At 42.5% G+C, this 20,608-nt stretch overlaps 1 protein-coding gene across 1 annotated transcript in view; it reads right to left on the bottom strand.

Annotated features, from left to right (window-relative positions):
* SVEP1 (sushi, von Willebrand factor type A, EGF and pentraxin domain containing 1) overlaps positions 1–20,608 on the bottom strand; it is a 142,441-nt gene that overhangs the window by 81,874 nt on the left and 39,959 nt on the right. Inside the window, exons 5-13 of the mRNA XM_015409584.1 lie at positions 19,574–19,753; positions 11,072–11,251; positions 9,389–9,586; positions 8,003–8,125; positions 6,653–6,657; positions 6,062–6,191; positions 4,464–4,571; positions 2,708–2,839; positions 2,149–2,343 (exon numbers count right to left, since the gene is read on the bottom strand). Of these exons, the coding sequence (XP_015265070.1) occupies positions 2,149–2,343; positions 2,708–2,839; positions 4,464–4,571; positions 6,062–6,191; positions 6,653–6,657; positions 8,003–8,125; positions 9,389–9,586; positions 11,072–11,251; positions 19,574–19,753 (1,251 nt within the window). The remainder of the gene's footprint in view (positions 1–2,148; positions 2,344–2,707; positions 2,840–4,463; positions 4,572–6,061; positions 6,192–6,652; positions 6,658–8,002; positions 8,126–9,388; positions 9,587–11,071; positions 11,252–19,573; positions 19,754–20,608) is intronic.

Genomic DNA, 20,608 nt, shown 5'->3' with positions numbered 1-20,608 from the left:
TCTGGTGCAAATGAAAATTAACCAGGGTTTACAGAGGGAATTAACCAGGGTTTTCAGTGAGAATTAACATGGGTTGACAAATCAACCTGGCACAAGAGGGAAGGAAGTGGCAGTGTAGAGGAAGGAAGATGCTTTCAGCATCCACGTCACAGCTAAAAGCAACCTGCACCAGGTCCTGTGTGTTATACACTGTCAACAAGTTACACTCCATTATAATAGGTATGAATTTATTGTAACAGCGATTAGCCAGCAATATAAAACCAGAAAAAATAAATTACAATGGCCAAATAGTAAAATTTCCAAAATTCAGCAAGGTAAAAAGAGCTAACATTATAAACGTTACGTTCATTAAAACCAAACTAAAAGTACGCTGCCATAAAACACAGTATAGTATAAAAGAATAAAACATATTACCAAAGGGAACGGTACGAGTTAAAATCAACAGTCCTAACCCGAGTGCCAACCATCATGCTGATGCGCTTCTACCACCAAGGAACAAAATTTCGCAATCTGGTGGAGCGCTGTGTGTTCAAGGTTAAGAAACAAGTTCTCCACCTTGTCCTGATCCGAAGTGCCTGCCAGAAGGGGATCAATAAGTTTAGTGCGAGCCTCTTCAAATAACGGGCATCTTAGGAACCCATGTTCCTGGGATTCAATCTCCCCCAACGCACACAAGCATAGCCTCTCTGTTCGGGGTATTTTTTTAAATTTGCCCTCAAGAACTGCAGAGGGTAAGGCCGAGCATCTGGCCAGAGCATCTGGCCCTCCTAAGTTTACGGGACTCCAAAACGTTAAGATATGGGGCCTGCGCAACGATGTATTTGATTCTAATTGGCGCTATAAATGTTGGGGACACCTGTAGATCTAATTGACGTTCGGTATCCTTGATCCTCTGTCTAATTTCTAACTTAGCCCGGTCCCTACCCATCTCCAAAAGCGCTGAGGGAGAATACCCCAAGAGCGAGATTTTCCGCTTAACAGAAATCAGCCAATTAGATTCAAAGGCATCAGACAGAATCAGGGGCACTAGTCCACATGGGTTCAAATTAATCTTTAGCCAATAGAAGATGGAGTATAAGGCAATCATGGCTTCAACCTTCAGCATGCCAGTCTCTAGCCGTACCATTGCATTAGATACGCATCTTGGAACTTGGAGCACTGCTCTCAAAAATTTCGATTGGACTAGCTCCAAAGGAGCATAGCTAGATGGAGGCGCTCCAAGCAGCATTCCGTAGAGCATCTGGGCAAGTGTTTTGGCCTTGTAAAGTTTTAAAGCTGGTGGTACAAAATAGCCCCCTTGGGACATTATAATAGGTACATAATTTCTTTGAGCAATAACGAGTCTAAGGGGATTAGACAGATTCATCGATGATATGTCCATCAAAGGCCATGGTAACCAAAGGAAACCAACACACTCAGAGCCAGGAAACTTCTAAAGTCCTGTGTCTAGAGTCACCATCTGGGAAAGGCCTCTATTCTTTGTTTGTTAGCCCTCCTGAACAACTGGTTTGCCACTGTGTGGAAACAGGATGCTGGACTAGGTGCACTACTGATTTGATCCACTAGGGCTCTTCTTATGTTTTTTATGGCTGATGGTATAAGTAATTAGAACAATCACATAAGATCTGGAAACTACAACAATCATAACCTCTTTAGAGGCACGCAAGGGAAGAAGGCTGCATGGAACACAGGCTATATCACTGCTCATATGGTTACTCTATATGTTGAGGCATCTAGCCTTGAGCCTTCCTGATCCAGTGATTGTTCCAGTCACTGCACACCTATCCCCCCCCAAAAAAAAGATTAGTAAAGGCCTGGAGGAGTTTGCCTGGTCTATATGGCTCATTGTTGCATGAGATGGCTTAATGCATAAGGCATCTATTACAGGGGTCATTTTAAAAAAGGGTGTCTGTGTAAAACCAGGTAACCCTACAATTGTATAACCCTAAATAATACAATATAATCTGCATCCCCCCCCCCCGATCATCTAGATGCTTGGGTGGTTACAATTAGAATGGCCTCTGATTCACAATTTGACTCCAAGAGAACCAGTTATTACTATAATGTTCAGTTCTTGGATTGGACCTACTGCTGAGTACTGCTGAACATACCCGATACTTGAAAAACAAGGCAACTAATAAACCTTACAAGAACAGTCAGGCCACTCAGTAGAATAAGGTGGAATCCAGAGGCCGTCTGTGTAGGCACAATAATAGTTTTCCTCTGACCCTGCAGTGAAGTCATATCCATCCAGGCAACGCAATGTGCAGTTAACACCTCTCTCATCTTCCCTGCATATAAAATCACCATTCACTGGGGTAAAAGGAATTTCACAAGGAGAACCTGAGAAAGGGGCGGGGGGAATATTGGAGGGAGATATGGATAGAGATTCAGAATAAATAAGGCAGAGATATAGTAAAATATTAGACCTCCAAAAATGGTAGTTATTGGCCTAATCTCTTCCACTCAGGTAAGAAAAAGGAACGGCTGGAGGGGAGGGAGTCAAATAAAGACACACACACACGGCCACCTGTTCATATTTTATGACCTGCTCCTCATGTGTGGAGTGATCAGAAATGGTCCTCACACCTGCAGAAATGGCCCTCAGGCTTTCTTCTTGAATTGAAGGTAACAGCCAACTCTTTGATACCTTTTTAATACTCAACACACACAAATCACTTTAAATACAAGTGACAGCCAAACAAACCTCTAATGACTACGTGGATCTCGCATGTTCTATTATTGCCTGATGAATCTGTGGCAGTATACTGAACCACTGTCTCTCCTTTGGGAAAGAGATCTCCAGGTGAGTGACTTTTAGTTACCATTGAGACAACTCCTACAAAGGTCCAAAAACAAAAATAGTGAGGCAAACGGCATTTACATTGTCTTGCATCCCTATCAGGCTACAAACATGGGTCCAAAATCATTGTTCTGTGCTTCATAAGCAGGCTTGGATCCAACAATACATGAGCAGAAGCATAAACACGCTAAGGGCAGTTCTGCTTGCACAGGATCTTCTGCAGCACCTGGCGCTTTCCATCCTATACCTTATAGTGCCCAGAAACAGCTTGTACAATGCCTTGTGCAAGTGGAAAAACAGACTGGGATGTGCTGTTTAACTTAGCACATAGGACCAACGAAATTTTTCCCCCACACTTCTACTTGTATAAGGATAGGAAGGCGGCATGGTCTAGCTCAGTCTCGTCAGATCTTGGAAGCTAAGCAGGGTCAGTACCTGGAAGGGAGACCGCCGAGGTAGACTCTGCAGAGGAAGGCAACAGCAAACCACCTCTGCGTCTCTCACACACACATTTGTTTAAGGACCCTACCGCACATAAAAACCTTCCAGTGGATCTAAACCATACTCTAGTTTAGGGAACAATCTAACCAGGTCTACTCATAAGCCGGGGTCATTTCCTGTGGGAGCGCACAGGAGCGGAGCTCCAGTAGTAAGGAGCCCAGGGGGAGGGCACATGCAACAAGCCCCGCCCCCTGCTCCCAGCAGCCCTCAGTCAAGCCACGAGGAGCAAAAAGCAGCCAGGTAAGTTGCAGAGCCCCCCCGCCCAGGCCCGCCTTCAGGTACAAGCTCTCCCTCCTCTGCGAGGACAGATGTGCACGTTCCCCCCCTCCCAATAGCTAGCAATACAAAACAGTCCAGTGGAGCCTGAGCGGTGGGTGTTGCCTTCTGACACACTTCCGGTGATATCAGGGGGGGGGGTGGCATATGCAAATAAGATATGCTAATACGTTATGCTAATGAGCTCCTGCACCTCTTTTTCTGCGAAATGACCCCTGCTCATAAGTAAGTCCCATCTTATTCAGTGGCGCTTGCTCCCCAGGAAAACGCTCTTAGAACTGTAGAGTTAATCTTCTGGAAGCTGGTCTTTTCTGTTCCAGAGGCTTTTGACGATTTGTTCACTCTGTTCTAAAGTCATTTTGTGTTTGTGTGTGTGTGTGTGTGCTGATGCAAATGTTATGCTTTTACTGACTGCTGTTTTATCAATTGTATTTTTACATCAGCTGCTGTTTTAGAAATTGTTTGTTAGTCATTACTGTTTTTAATCAATTTTTTAAAAATTGTTTTAACCTTTAATGGTTTTTATCTCGTCATAAACCATTGTCAGTGTGGTTTCAATAAATGCAGGGTATAATTCTTCTAACTATACGCCCTGCTATCTAATTATAATATCCTAATGTTTCTTTTCTAATTCTTATTTCTGTGTGCAATAGGTATAGGCCAAAGGGCAGCACTTATTCCACATGAATTACTATGTAGTAAAATCCTGTTCTAGCTTTCTTAATGTTTGTGGTATGATGGCGTTTTCTCAAGAAATGCCCTCTAATTCAACTCAGTTCATCAAGATGTAATCAAAACTGCACTAGGAGTCTAAATATTCATTATTTGTTGGGACCTTTTTGCTCTTTGCCGTTTTTACTGATTTCAGATCAAAGTAACTCACCTGAATTATCAGAAAACTGTGGCTCATCCCATGTCACTCTGTACTCCTTCTCTGCTACCTGAATTGGAGGTGGAGATCTGCATTTATCAATTACTGGGGGCTCCAGGTCTAAAGGATTTGAAGGACAAGAGGAAATTTCAACATAAGACAGCAACAAATTTAAACAGGGATGTCAAGGCAAACTTGGGGATGTTGTGAAAGGTTGAAGATAAAACTCCTTGTGGACTTGAGAACTGAAAGAAAAGGAAACTCCAACCATTTCATGCCCATAAAGGCAGCATGGATACTTATGCATCATGGTTAACTAGAATCTAATAAATACAAAATTCAGCTTCAGCGAAAGCATACATCTAGCCATCTCTCCTCCTCCCCCCGCCAAACTGCCAGACACTGTGCAGACCACAGCAGGGAGTCTTAGGAATATATGCACGGACAGAAGCTCCTCCAAGTTAATGGAGGAAGGTTCACGATCACTGATGGGAGTTTATAATCTCAGACACATTCCTTCAATAGAAGCATGAACTTGACAAGGATCAAAGGAGGGCTTGAATACCAGGCCAGTCTCTGGAACACCGCCAGAATCCTCCCCATTTATAACATCTGGGCCCCAACATACCCAAGAAACCACATCTCCTCCCATGTCCCATGCGTTCTTGCTGGGCTTATCCACACAACCCTGCAAACCAAGCCCCAGTTTTCCCTTGTGGCACTATATCCAGTACCCACATAATGCGGGGGGAGAAGACAGTCTTGCTATTGGCGGCAAAGAGCACTGATTCTAAAAAAAAGGGCATCTGTGTTAGTCTGATACATCAAAAACAAGAGTCTTGTGGCACCTTAAAAACAAATTAATTTGTTCATCTTTCAGTCGTCACAAGACTTTTAAAAAAATAATAATCCATAAGCCCAGTGCTAGGGACACAGAGTACATATTTTGTTTCCTTTTTAAAAATTGGCATTTTAATCAAAAGCTTCCCTTCATACATTAATCTCGCTTTAGTGAGTCGGACCACAGGTCCCTCTAGACTAGCACTATCTACTCTGACTAGCAGAAGCTCTCCAAGATCATAGACAGGTATGTCTGCCAGCCTTGCTGTCCGAAATTATATCACTGGAGATGCCAAAGATTGAACCTGGGACATTTATACATATAAAGCTAGACCAAAGCTGGACTTTTACTGCTTTGGTCCAGTAGCATAAACAAAATTCTCATTCTGCAAAGGTGCAGAGGAAGGGTGGAGAAAAAGGTAGAAGATGAGACCAGAGAAGAACAGAATAGGGGAAAGCATAATTTAATCTTCCATTGTGACCAGTTGGTCATTTTTAAAGAAACAGACAAGCTGCAGGACATTCTCTCTGTTTCAGCCTAGTTTCTCTGCTACTGGGTTATCGATTTAAGACATCACAGCACAGAGAGAGAATGTCCCACAACTGTGTGACTGTTTCTCTTGGGACTCACCAAAGAACAAACCTGAGAATCGTTTGAAGTCTTGCAAAACCTTTTAAACAAATTATACTGTCTTTTGGTCATCAAAACTGAGCTGCTAAAGGCCTTGTTGGAACAGCAATAACTTCTCTGTAGCAATAACTTTGCTCACCAATGACTTTGATGCTGAAAGTACAGCTTGCCTGGTTTCCAGATTTGTCTGTTGCTGTATATGTGATGCCAACTTCTCCAATTGGGAAAAGGTAAGGTGGTGTAAATGCTGGAGTAACCTGAACTGATACCTGAAACAAGAACAAACTTTTCATATGCACACAGGGCAGTAAATATTCAATTCAGGAGCAAGTCTGACAATACTTGTTAGGACCTTATTGCCAGAAACCATTTGGAAGCCAGACAGCACTCCTAAATATTCAGACAGTTTAGCTGAATTAAGACGCACTACTTTAATGAAGAAGGGGGCCTTGTCCAATGGAGTGGCTAAGTGAAGCAGTGTGGTTACATATGGCAGTGAAAGCATATAACATTTTAGACCCTTGAATGTTCATTTCAAGGTGTAATTGATATATTTACTTGGCTAAAAATTCCAGGATTTTTCTTCACATAAAACTTGAGTTTATTTTTGACTTCTTTTCTTTTCAATAGGAACCTCAGCTTTTATTACTCTGTAAATTCTCGTATGTTACATTTACCAAACTAGATATTTAGTTACAATAACCTCTTTCTATACAGCTGCCTCAGACACCTTTCCTATTATGTCTTTGCACATGGATAAAAAGGCAAGTCCACTGCTCTGCCCTATGTCATAAAGTCTACATGGAAGCCTTCTGTGCATGGAAAAATAATAATCCTGCCCAGTCTCTTAGAGCTGTTTCCTTGAGCAGAATGCACTTGAAGTTTAGCATTGCTTTTTTCAACAACAACAAAAATATTCTCATGTGCTTCCATCCATGGATTATTCTGCCAATACATAGCTTAATCAAGAACATTCATGGGAGCAGCTTGGTAAGGTCAATCAAAAAACAAAAACCGGCAGTAACAACAATAATGTTTTGTATTTATTTATGTTTAAAACTTGGATCTCACACTCTCCAGGAAAAAAATCCAAAGTAGCTTGCAAAACCACATTATTTGCCTAGCAGGGATGCTGTGGGAACTTCACAATAAAATCTTGTTCTCAATGCTCATTTAGGGTCAACACCTAATATGTGTGGCCAGAAGACTAGAGGGGCCCAGGTGAGACAAGGTCTGTGGGGACAGTGGCCAGGGTATACTCTCAATACAAGGTGGGAAGGACCCGGCCAAGGGCAGCCAGGGCAAGGCATCTTGGTCAGTGGGCAGTGCCAGCAGTGGTGGCATTCAGCATGGTGGCTGGCCAGGTAGCTTTACCTGATGCACTCACAATTTCTGGGCTTGCTTGCATTATTTCAGGGTTGTCATTAGCAGGTCATGCATCATATGCGTTAGAGTGGATGTGCTGCTTTTGCACATATACAGTCAACGGTATTCACTGTAATTATTAATGTCACAGTAATTGTAATGTCACATGCTCAGCCCTGTGAGACTGCATTCCATGTCAAGCAGGGAGACAAAATGGGCAAGCCATTATCATAGACAGTCAAGCCATGCTGTTTACTTTACTTCCACCCCAACAGGATTAAGACAAAAAAAGAAACAACCATCTCTTTTGCAAGATGATTTTCCCTGACAGGCCAGATTGATGGTGGAGGACAGCCATGACAACATGTTTGCAACCCAGACCCAATGAACATTTAGCCAGACAGGCAATATGGCCAAAGCTAGAACAGAGGCAAGCCATGTAGTTTTCCCCACCCCCATGACACAGATGATGGGGGAAACCATGTGAAAATATACACATGCAAGATACAGTTGTTCCAATTTCAAACATCCAATTTTCCCCCAAGGTTTGATGATCCTGCTTGCAATTTGCAAAGCAACCACAGTCGGAACAGAAGGGTGATACAGCTTCCTTGAAATGCAGTACTTTTTGTCAAAGCACTCTATACCAACTAATCATCATAGTAATTAATCTACCTTAAAAAGAGTTTGCATCAAATTAAAATATGAATTTTGCTTACCTCCTCTCTGGAATTGTCACTTGCAGATGGAATCTCCCAGCTAATATTTGCAGAATTCTGGTGTTCAAGAGTAGCGCTTTCAATGTCATCAGGGCAATTAATCTTTGGTACTTCAATGTCTGCACCATAAAATAAATGTAATAAGCAAGTTTGGGGTGTATATTTACAAAGCTATCCCAATAAATTTCAAAGGTGCTATTCCTTTCTAAAACAACATATTCTTTCCATCCAAATGGAATAGTGCCTTTAGTTTGTAGTGTGTAAAACAATCCATAACCCACATACTTGTGAACTCTGAACAAAGGTTTGTGATATTCCAAAACACATATCTCATGTTCAAGAAACAGCATAAAAATGCATCCATGTTTCCTATGATTTATGAGATAATGAAAGAGATGTCTGAATATAATTTAATATTTCCCATTTGTATGTGTTCATGAATTAAAATCTTCTCATCAACTGCTAAGGGAAATCAATCACTACTCCACAACAGCAATTAAACTGAGCATAGCTACAGGAATCCACCATCTTAAATTCACTTTCTTTTATGTATTTAAAATAGTTATATCCTCAATTGTCTCTTCAGACTCAATACAGCTAACAAAGCAGCAAGGATACACAAACAACAGCCAATCAACAATATTCAGTCTTGGGGGGGGGGCTGTTATATATTGAAAGGACTCCTGGAGAGAACATTTGCCAAAGTGCCCCCCCCCCCTTTCAGGTCACTCTTAACATTATAGTTAGCAAATTGATAAGGTTTCTCTGTTAAGCTTTATTACTTCTGACAAGAGCCTATGATACTTTATAAAAAGAAGTAATCCAGAACAATCTCTAGGTAATTAACACCTAGATAAACAAACATAAATTTCTATATTGCATTTATTTGGACTACCACTCAAATATGTGTGAAGCATGCTTTTTAAATTAAAAGATAAATCTATGGGACAAACCTCCCCCCACACAATATTTTTTAAAATGCACAAGTTAAAAACCACACCCAAACCCGCCAAAACTGATTATATCATACAGCCAGTCTTTCTGCCACCACAGAAGTAATCGTAAGCAGGTCCACTTGGACACAAGTCCCATTTTATTCAATGGGGCTTACTCCCAAGAAAGAACTGTTGGGATTGCAGTCAATATTATTATTAAAGCAGCAGTGATGGGACTTTCGCTAGTTGTAACTTTCACCATTTTTAGTTCTTTCTAACAAAGTAGGTTATGCCAATATCCTCCTAGCAATGACACAATCAGCTCTTTTTAGCAATTACTTGGTGTGTTCTAGTCTCAAGCTTGTAACTTATTCCTTACCTATCAATCTCTCCCCGTGGTTCATCTCCTTCATTTTTAAAAGAGAAAATTATCATCAGAACCCATACCTTTACAGAAAGCCCTCTGCACATCTTCACTCCACTTCTTGCTGTTTAAACATCTCAATTCTTCTCTGACTCCAGCTAAAATGAATCCTTGGGGGCAACTGAACCTGCACACAGTCCCATATTTGGAAGGCCCAAGCCCACAGACATCTGGGTGAACAATCACATCTTCTGGTTTCTGGAAGGCAGGGCACTGCAATTCTAGAGGCAGGATGTACGTGTTAAGTCACTATCAGAAAATCATAAGAAATAGCATAAATACTGTTCTATGCTGAGTACAACAGGAAAGCCATGAAAGTAGGCTGGGGAGATTGGTCAAGGCCAGCAGGAATGTTTTAAACCACTATGTACTCTGGTCTTTTAAAATGTTGCTTCCCAGATCCTTAATTTTGATTCCTACAAAAAAAATCTCAAGAATGGCTGGCAAAGGCACTGCCTTTAAAAATCTGCAGTATGCATCTCCTGAAGGCTAGACTGCAGCTGCCCCTTTAAATCGGCCCACATCCTCTTCTTAATCTCCCAGCATTTAACAGTCCTGCTAATGTTGGGGCTGCAAGGCTCTGGAGTGTGGCTCATCATGCACTCTTCTTTCCATCTTCCCACCTCCTAGGAAGCGGAAGATCATACACCTCAAGGGTCTTCCCAATTTGCAACATCACCATTTTGTGCTAAATGGACAATGCATGTATTTTCCACCTTCAGTACATCTAGGGCTGCCAAGCCGTGGCGGGGGATCTGCACATCTTCACAGGATCCCTGCCACGGGGGACAGCGATACGCGTTGCACCGCCGTCGCCAGGATGTGACGCTACGCGTCGCTCTGGCAACGGGGCTGTTTGGAGTTTGGGCGGCAGGGATCCTGTGAAGACATGCAGATCCCCCGCAGCGGCTTGGCAGCCCTAAGTACATCTGATTGGAAGGCTTAGCCCAGACTACTTCTGGGTAAAAGCTTGTTCATATCAAAGCTGGGGAAGGTACATGCACTGCCCTGTTCACACCAAATGGCAACTGCACATATTGAGAAGATAGTGGGGAGCACAATTTCCCCTTTGAGCATCAAAACTGTAAGAGCTACTGTGAAGAGACCTGTGCATTGTTCACTTCTAACAAAGGAAACAAGCCTTATTCTTCATACATCTATGCAATTAAGCAGAGGGTTTTTTTTCAAAAGGACGGTGGAAGAAAACATAGGACAGAAAATGATAAGGCAAGAAAAAACTGCAATTGAAGTTTGTTGAAACAAGTCTAGTTAATTGTATGACTGTACATATGTATTAACATTTGACTTTATATTTAGAAGATGTTTGTGTTGACATTGATGAAGTTTTGTGATAACCTCATTTAAGCAATGATTTGATGCTATCCTCAATTGATAGCAATGGATAGCAATGTAACTGTAACTGTTACGTATTGGGGTTGGAACATCCCAGGACTGTCTACCAGAGACTGGCTGAGCTTGGAGCTCTAGAACAAATAGCCCACCAGGACTCTGGAGGTGACTGAAGAGAAATCAATATTATGTAGATAGCCTATCGCTGGGAGTTGGGTGTGGTATTTAAACAGGGCTGTTGCCCTGGAGTTCAGTCTTGTATCTGCTGAATCAGTAATAAAGCTGAGCTGATCACTAGACTTGGGGTTTGGTCATCCATGGGACCCAGTATTTTAACAGTAACAAAAACTGCATACCCACACACTTTGGTTCCTTTCCATCCCACTGAGAGTTGCCTTGGCAGACGAGTTTGGAGTTTCCTTCCAGTTCATAGCCTTCATCACATGTCACAAAACACACAGTCTTATACGAGATCTCACTTATTGAGCAATTAATATCTCCGTGTTGAGGGGTATGGAGTTTTGGACATGTGCGAACTGCAGAGGTTTAAAAAAAGTTAACACTTTTATTGGATATCAGCTGAATACAACACTGGTGTCTCTTGGTGCTCTTTACTTGTTCCCCAGTCCAAACATAATAAACAAACATGTAAAAGCCAAGACTTCCCCAAGTATGTTTATATTTTGACTGTGTGTGTGTAAAGTGCCATCAAGTTGCAGCCAGCTTATGACCACCCGTATGGTTTTCAAGGCATGTGATTAAGCAGAGGTGGTTTGCCTTTGCCTTTCTCTGCAGAGGCTTCCTTGGCCGTCTCCCATCCAAATAATGGCTCTGCTTAGCTTCCGAGATCTGATGAAACTGGGCTCCACTATACAATTCCACATCCCATCTTGACTCCAGCATTTCGTATATCTTGATGCACTGGCTCTCAAAATTGGGACCAGGACTCAAAAGTGGAGTGTGATTTACTCGTAGGTAAGTTATGAGGCCAGGACAGAGGGAAAGGGTGAGTTTAAAGAAGAGGCTCTCTCTGGGGGGCTTGATGGCAAACCGGCATTTGATTTCCAGTAGCGTTAAAAATGGCCATGAAATTCAGCCAGGTGCTCAGTTATAAACAGCAAAAATGAAAAATAAAATATAAATTTGTTCAGTGTTAACTGATGTAAGAATACTGTGTTTTGTGTTGGGGGTGAGATAAATACTGTGGAGTTAGTTACTCTGCAAGGTTGGTCCTGAAAAATACAGTAGATTTAGAAGTGAATCCAAAAACCACAAGAAGTTTAGAAATGGGTCCTGCTTCAAAAGTTTGAAAACTACCATCTTAAGGAAGTATGTCCAGCTGTACCTGAAGAACTGTTGTCTTAAATGGGTATCCAGGACTGTCAGAATCAGCAAATGGAATATTGGATAGCATAAAGTTGTACCCAACAAAATCTTCTTGGAATAACTCAACAGATGGTTTTTATTAATGCTTGGGGGAGGGCTTGACTGGACACACACACATACAGAGGCCCCCCCCTGCCTCTTGAGCTTGGCTTATTTATATGCATAATCTTGGGACAGAGCCTTCTCCAATTTAAAACCTACCCAAGCCTTGAATGAAAAGTGAACTTATGCAAGACCCCCTCCCCCCCAATGTGTCTCTTGGAATCTGAAATCAGGAGTATGTCGTTATCTTCCAGGTAAAACAGTGCCAGTCCTCTGTTGCTGAAGTGCTTATCTCTATCTGCCTACGCTATTATTTGCCGGGGAATCTCAGACAGCCAAGCAGGACAAAAGCCCTGACTTCAGAATTCTTGCATAAGCATACCTTCTCCCTTACAATACTTGGTTCATGAGACAAAATCCCACCCCTCTTCTTCCACTGTTCCCTTTTACCCCATTCCATTCTTAATGATCTGCCTTGCATTTTACGCATTTCTGAAAATGACTGTAATATTCAGAAATCAATGTCATACTTTATATTCATTCTAGGGTACAAGTCCAGTAGGGTTGCCAAACTCCAGGTGGGGCCTGGAGATCTGGAATTACAACTGATCTCCAGACTACAGATATCAGTTCTCCCATAGAAAATGGCAACTTTGGAGGGTGGACTCTGTGGCATTATATCCTTCCCCTATCCAAAGTCCATCCTCCCCAGGTGCCACAGCCAAATCTCCAGAAATTCCCCAAGCTGGAGTAGGTAACCCTAGTTTCATCCCAAATTTGACTGATGGCTGGGGTAAGGTGACTGGGCAAGCTGCTGTGAAGGACTCTGGTAGACCTTGGAGTGCCTTTCTTTCTTTGTTCTGAAGCAAGGGAGGAGAACCCAAAAGCTATTTGCGTGTCTTGTCCCAGGCACAACCTCACAGAAACGGATCCTAAGAGGCAAAGAACAAGCCATCGCTTAAATAAAACTCAAGGCTAAGGATGGGTTTTTTTTTTTTAAACAACCATCATAGTGGATAAAACTTTGTTGGTCTTAAAGGTGCCACTGGACTCAAACCTTGTCCTGCTGCTTCAGACCAACAAGGCTTCCCCACCTGAAACTGACATATTCATTGATAGAAATCTCAACTATACAATTGTCGTCATCTTGGGAAACTGTGAGAGAGCAACTATCAATTAAATTTAGTCAGCTGTGCGAATACATCGTTTCGTATCTTTTCACAAACTACTGCAGGAGTAGCCGCTTCCTCTAATGCAGGGCATCTACTGCATAAAGATTTGCTAACAGAACTGTAAAGTGATTGAGCAAAAGAAAGAAAGAAACAGATAAATCAAAATAGTCAACCCAAACATTCTCCTTAACATCTGCAGATCAGGAATGTCTCACTGTTGGTTCCAGAATGCTGACCTTCTCCACTCCCCCACCGTGCTGTCTGATTTTTTTTTTTAAAAAAAAACACTAAAAAACTAGGCCATTTACTAAACAGACTACATAAAGCATGCCTTTCTGGAACTGTTTTATACCAGTTTTATTATGGCTATGCTTACTTTGGCAGTCTTTCTTCCTTATGAGTTACATCTTCATAAGAAAAAGGAAGAGTGTTTGGAATACTTGCACTTGTATTTTAGGGCCCCAGAGCCAGGACACAAACATCTATGGAAGACTTAAAGATGAAATCCACATTCCCCCTTCTTCTCCCCCTATCCTAAAGCACTTGCAATGCCTTTACAAGTACCTGGGGAATGATACCCAATACAAAAGCAAACTTTTGCAAACTGTAACCAGTAAAATTCCTTTCCTTTAGCTTGGTCTGCAGCTGTTAAGTCGGGAATGTGTGGCTATACTGTCAATTGCTATTTAGGCCGGGATGGATCCAACCATTCCTCCAAATAGCTTTCCTCCAACTCAAGTGGAAGAATATCCTCCAACAGAAGAACCACTAAAGTTGGAAGAAGGATTCAAACTTGAGCCGAAAGGAAAACTGGGGTATAACTATTTTAATGAACGAATAGTCACTCACTAAACATAAGGGATCTCCTCACCAGTACCCAGGGCTTTTTTTGTAGAAAAAGGCCAGTGGGAACTCATTAGCATAATAGGCCACACCCAACAACAGAAACTCATTAGCATATTAGGCCACACCCCTGACAGCACAGCTCATTAGCATATTAGGCCACACCCCCATGCCTTCCATTGGCTTGCCTGGGCATCCCGCTGCTTTGGGGAGCCCGGGCAAGCCGGCACTTGGAGGGGAGTCATGGGGGGGGGAGGTCGCTCTCCAGGCCTTCCCTCTGCAGCCACATATGCGCAGAGGTTTTGGCTGTAGGCATGGGTGTGGCCAACTCAGAAGCCAGCCAGAACTCTATTCCTGTGCGTTCCTGCCCAAAGGAACCCCTGCCAGTACCCAAGAGGAAGAACTTAGGTAAAGGTGCTTTCCTCCTCCTGCTTCTCTTGCCTTTCCATACAGAGCATGCTTGATTGACAGGTCACCTTGTTCCCAACTTATTTAGCAGTGTTGTGTCTGTTTGTAGCAAATCTGCACTAGTATCTGATTTGCTTTTCTTGAAGATCTGTGTAGTGCAACTAGGGCTGCCAATCTCCAGGTGGTGGCTGGAGATCTCATAGGATTACAACTGATCTCCAGGTGACAGAGATCAGTTCACCTGGAGAAAATGGCAGCTTTAGAAGGTGGACTCTGTGTCATTAAACTCCACTGAAGTCCCTCCCCTCCTCAGGCTCCACCCCGAGAATCTCCAGATATGCTCCAGCCCAGAGCTGGAAACCCTAAGTGCAGCCTAAATTATACCTAAGCGTTTATCTCCGTCCTCAAAAAAAATATATGCAAAATTGTAATTCAGGACCACCATTCAGTTGTCTCTCTTTCTCCTCCCTATATATATATGCACCCAAGGGGGTACATGCAGCCCCCAAGCACTGGGTGATTTAGTTAAGAAGGGACAAAGTCAGTGAATGGAGGTCAGGAGAGAGGAAAAGCTAGATTCGAGTGCAGTAGTACCTTAGAGACCAACAAGGTTTTTGGGTTATAAGCAATCAAGAATCAAAAAGCTTTGACTCTCAAAATCTGATACCCAAAAACCTTATCGGTCTCTAAGGTACTACTGGACTCGAATCTAGCTTTCCCTCTCTCCTGATCTCCATTCACTGACTTTGTCCCTGCTTGACTAAATCTTGTTGGTCTCTAAGGTGCTAATGGACTAGAATCTATCTGTTCTCCTGAAGAGCAACATGGCTTCCCTGCAAAACTAGCAGGGACAGAGTGTCTGTTTGCTGGTAAAAGGTAAAGGTTCCCTTGCTCGAAAGCCAGTCGAGTCCGACTCCAGGGTTGCGGTGCTCATCTCCGTTTCAAAGCCGAAGAGCCAGCGCTGTCCGAAGACGTTTCCGTGGTCATGTGGCCGGCATGACTAAACACCAAGGCGCATGGAACGCTGTTACCTTCCCACTGAAGTGGTACCTATTTATCTACTTGCATTTTCTTGCTTTCGAACTGCTAGGTTGGCAGGAGCTGGAACTAGAGACGGGAGCTCACTCCGTCATGCGGCACACTCGGGTCTTGAACTGCTGAACTACCGACCTTCCACAGCCTGCAGTTCAGCGTCTTAACCACTTGAGCCACCACAGCTCCATCTGTTTGCTGGAGGACTACATAAAATTCTCTAGGGTCTCATCATCTTGCAATTGAAAATTATTATATGTGAAAAGTTAATTGGCGGGGGGTGTCAATGTAGTATGACTACTGCTACGTCTTTCAAGCAACACATTGCAATCTGGTCACTGTATTGTCCAATTTGTTGGCACTGAATTCCTTTGAATGAGGAGGGGACTGGAAGAATCCAGCACCCTGGTGGTTTGGCAGAGAAACTGGACTTCACTCACCACAAAGTTTTGCAGGCAAGGACCAATTGCTTAATTGAACTAATGCAGACATATTCACTGATATACCTATGTGCTTAGCTATATAAACCTTAATCTCAATTAGTTTGCCTTGCAAGTTCTGTTCCTGAATTAGCAGGCAGAAGTTAAAACCACACAAAACCATAGTCACTTCCTAACCTCACTGCAAATTTGATATACCCAAAGAATGAAACCATCTATATGTTTTACTACTCTGTGGCAGGCTAGCCCTTTGGAGGTAACGTGACTTGAAAAATGATGGCAAAGGAACTTCAGCATCTTCTGGATGACTCACCTGTGCACCCCTAGTTTTTTTAACTGACTCCTCAGGATTTAAAAGGCAGTTTCTAAACATATCAGACTAGGGATCTCTCCGCTCTTCAGAACTATCGCTCTCTGTTTTAACTGGGTAGAGAAATTCTTCTCTCAGTAGACGATCTATTTCCTTTTCTGGCCTGAATGGGAGTCTTCACCTAATTGCCCACTCCTCTTGCCAACCTCCCCAGTACTCTGTCTGTATTAAACTGCTCTCAGTTAGAGCTGAACACAAACCATGTCAGCACTAAACCTTTTTCTGTCAGGACTAAGACTCATCAGTACTAGACTCTTCCTAGTCAGGGCTGAATTCAGACTGCCTTCTCCTCAGAATTCAGCTCTCAAGTCTTTCTCTGCTCAACTGATGCTAACCAATCAGATCTCTTGGAGCAGCCTGTCACTCAAGCTCTCTGGCTCTGTGAGGCATTAAACCTTCATAGTCCTCTGCTTATTCACACAGCACTTCTGAGCTTTTAAAGTGCAGTCAGTCACAACGCCTAAGCAAAGTCTGAAGCCTTCTCTAGCCTATGCAGCCTTCCTCAGCCTATGCAGCCTTCCTCAAGCCTAAACGGCTCTTTTCTTTTTTCTTTTGATTTGTTTCCAGTTTTTTGTCATTACTGGTTCTAATCAGATGACTCCTGCAATGCTAGAGTTAAACTTGATGGGGGGGGGGGGTTGACTCAGCGAAGCATTTATTTTTTTAACTTCCAGCCTAATAGAAAAGTTCTGATTAATTCAAAAGCTTGCACACACCCTTGTTATATAAGTCTGCTTTGCCAACCCTTCCCCTCACTTCAGATACACAAGTGTTGACTAAGGTTCAGCAATAGTGGGGAGAGACAGCCCTACATGCTCAGAAGTACTCTTGCAATTAAAAGGGTTGTACTTACATACAGGGGTCATTTAGTAGAAAAAGAGCTAGGGGAACTCATTAGCATAACTCATTAGCATATGCCACACCCCCTGACATCAGGGGCCCGGCGGTGGACCTGCAAGGCCAGCGGGAGTGCGAGGAAGCCCCGCCAAGGCCCTCCCTGGCCCCAGGCAGGCAGGGGTGGGGAGAGGCGGGGAGGAAGCAACTTACCCTCCCTCTTCTCCTGCCTCCTCCTGGCTGAATGAGGGCTGGAAGCGGGGCGGCCGGAAGCAGGGGGTGGGGCTTCGTCATGTGCCCCGCCCCCCTGCACCTCACCCGGGGGAACTGACCTCTGCTTACATAACATTGTTTTATCTTATCTTAGTTTATGTGTGTGGTGCAGTGTTGCACAGGGTATAAAACAGTCGAGTGGCTCTTTTGGTTGATGGTAATTATGCATGTGGCCTGATCTGGATAGCCAGGCTAGCCTGATCTTGTTAGATCTGGGAAGATATGCAGGATCAGCCTTGGTTAGTATTTGGATGGGAAACTACCAAGGAAATCCAGGGTCGCGATGCAGACGTAGGCAATGGCAAACCACCTCTGAACATCTCTTGCTTTAAAAACCCTACAGGGTTGCTATAAGACAGCTAAGACTTGACAGAACTTTCAGCCACCAGTCATTAATGTGCCTGAGAGCCATGGTGTGAATACCACAGAGCCCATGCATCTCTAAGCATCATCACGTTAGTGACGTATTTTGCCTAAGCAGAGAAAGCACAGCAAAACAGGAACATTTCGTGTCACAACCAAAAGCATTCTGAAGGCATTAAAATCCTTCTGCTTTCCTTTTAAAATGTATGTGATAAAGAGCTGGAGTGGAGTTGCATGTGGGATTAATGGGACGGCCCATAAAACTGTTCCTTTGATCTCCCCCCTCCTCGACATACGTATGGTAAACAGGACCTTGAAAATACAGTTTAGGGTAGCTTTACTAAGAAACTCGTACTTTGCCAGGATAAACAGAAAAGAAACAAAACAAAGCAGATGCCTTTTCGATTCTTCAAACGAAACTAATGGAATAGGAAGACACCAGCCTAAGTCAGTGACCTAGCGACCATTTGTCATTTTAAATGCTGTGCAATGTTTCCTTAAATCTGAGATCCTGAAGCTGCGTACCAAAATCAAAACATAGTCTAACAAACTTCCCTTCAAGTCAATAAGTAAAAAAGCTGAGTCCTTCAGGGATAATAAAGAAAGAACACATTTTTTTTGGGGGGGGGGAAACAACAGCCAACCTAATATTGACCTGCAGCACTATCAAAAGCTGTTTTCTATCATTTAGCAATCTTTATGCAGTATAGTAGTGAAAGCTGGACAGTGAAGAAAGCAGGAAAAAAAAGAAAGTCGTTTCATTTGAAATACAGTGTTGGAGGAGAGTTTTAAGGATACTGAGGACCACCAGAAAGGCTAGTAAGTGGGTTCTAGAACTATTCAAGCCTGAAATCACCCTAGAATCCAAACCCAACTAAATTGAGGCTATCTTACTTTGGTCACATCCTGAGAAGACAAAAGTCACTGGGAAAGACAAGAGTGCTAGGAAAAGTTGAAGGCAACAAGAAAAGAGGTTGACCCAACATGAGGTCAATTGACTCAGACAAAGAAGCCATGGCCCTCAGCTGTTAATAATGGGATGTTTTGGACATAATTAATTCATAGAGTCATCATACGTTGGAAGCGACTTGATGGCATTTAACACATAGACATACAGTATACAGATCCTAGGCATAGGTGTAGATGCATTATTTCCATGAGGACACACTATAAAATGGCTCCAATAGTATTTAAGATGATGAAATAAAATAAAATAATGGTGAATGAAAGGATTCTAAAGAAAATGAGGAATGAGTGCAACAGGAACATGACCACCACCCCTTATTGGAAGCAAGTTCAATTAAACATTTCTGATCCGGTAAGATGGCCAGAAATTGATGAGTAATATTCAGAGTTTATGAAACTTCTTTATTGAACTCCAGTTTTCTCAGCAGCACTATGGAAATATATTTATATATGACTAGAGAAAGCCAAACGGGTCGTTCACCAAAAGGGTGGATGATTCTGCATTTTCTGTGTTTCTTTATTCTCCTACTACTTCACATCCAAAAAAGGTACATCCTACTTCACAGGGGACATTTATTCAACTAGATTATTTGTTCAGATTTGGCTTTTTCGAGCCAGTAAAACAGCCAATAAAATAAAAGAAGAAATCATGTTTTAAAATATTCCTCAATCAAACAACTAAGTTATTCCGCCAAACTAAAATGTTTAACAACAGGAAAAGCTTCCTACCCCTGCATGTGGCTTCTGAACCAGACCATAGGCCATTTGGCTGGCAAAGTCGTATGCTGCTTCCCACAAGGTCATATCCTGCTTTACATCGGATTCCGCAGGCAGCATTGAAGTAATTGTTGCAGACATTCTTGACAAAATGGCCATTTTCAGGGGGGTGCAGCTCAGGGCAGTGGACCACTAATTAGAACAAGTAACAGAAATGGTCGTGATTTAATTGTTGTTCTATAATGTCATTCTGAGCTAGGCTATGCTCTTTTAAAAATATAAATTATGCATTGAATAATTTGCATTATCTTGCCTAATGATGACAAACGAAAGAATCATTTAAAGAGTAATACAGCCTGAGCAGGTTCACAGCTTAAATTAATGCTTTTTAAACTGAGTTTCAAAGGAGCCTGAGGGCCTTGGAAGTGTATTAACAATTCTTCGACAGAAAAGTTATGAATTTCTATGTAAGTCAGCTTGCCTGTTTCTTATGGCTCACTCCAGTGGAAGCCACCGGAAAGTACTAGGCTTGGCCAGTGCAGCAACTGAAACATCCACTATTCTGGCACCTGATACGGATTGAGAGGTGTACCCTAGCTAGGCACGCGACTGAATTTCATGACTACTGTAGTTCAGTTTGAAAACTGGAGTTTCTTGTATAGTTTCTCGACACTGGAATGAAATCACAGTTGTCATTTCCTCCCAATCAAAATGATAAAATTCAGTAGTAAAATTGATATTAAAACTGACACATTTTGTGTAAAAATGATATAAAGCAATGCATAACATATAAATGGCTTAAAATGGGGTCATAAAGGCCAACAAAATGGGAAACCTAGCAAAACAGGGTGAAAAGCCCCAACAAAACTAAAAAGAACTGAAAAATGGCATATTCTTACACCTATAATCATAGCCTGAATCTGTAACCCTACTATTAACCCTCTACCTTGTACATAGTTTCCATGGAAGATGCACAGGAGATCTTTGATAGACGAGTCAATGTGGAAATGGTTCTATGAGTGTAAGAGACTCCGGCTTTGATCCTGC

Source organism: Gekko japonicus, unplaced genomic scaffold (genome assembly GCF_001447785.1).
Source record: "Gekko japonicus isolate JY-2015 unplaced genomic scaffold, Gekko_japonicus_V1.1 scaffold1981, whole genome shotgun sequence".
NCBI classification, from domain to species: Eukaryota; Metazoa; Chordata; class Lepidosauria; order Squamata; family Gekkonidae; genus Gekko; species Gekko japonicus.
This window is presented reverse-complemented; position numbering and strand designations above follow the sequence as displayed.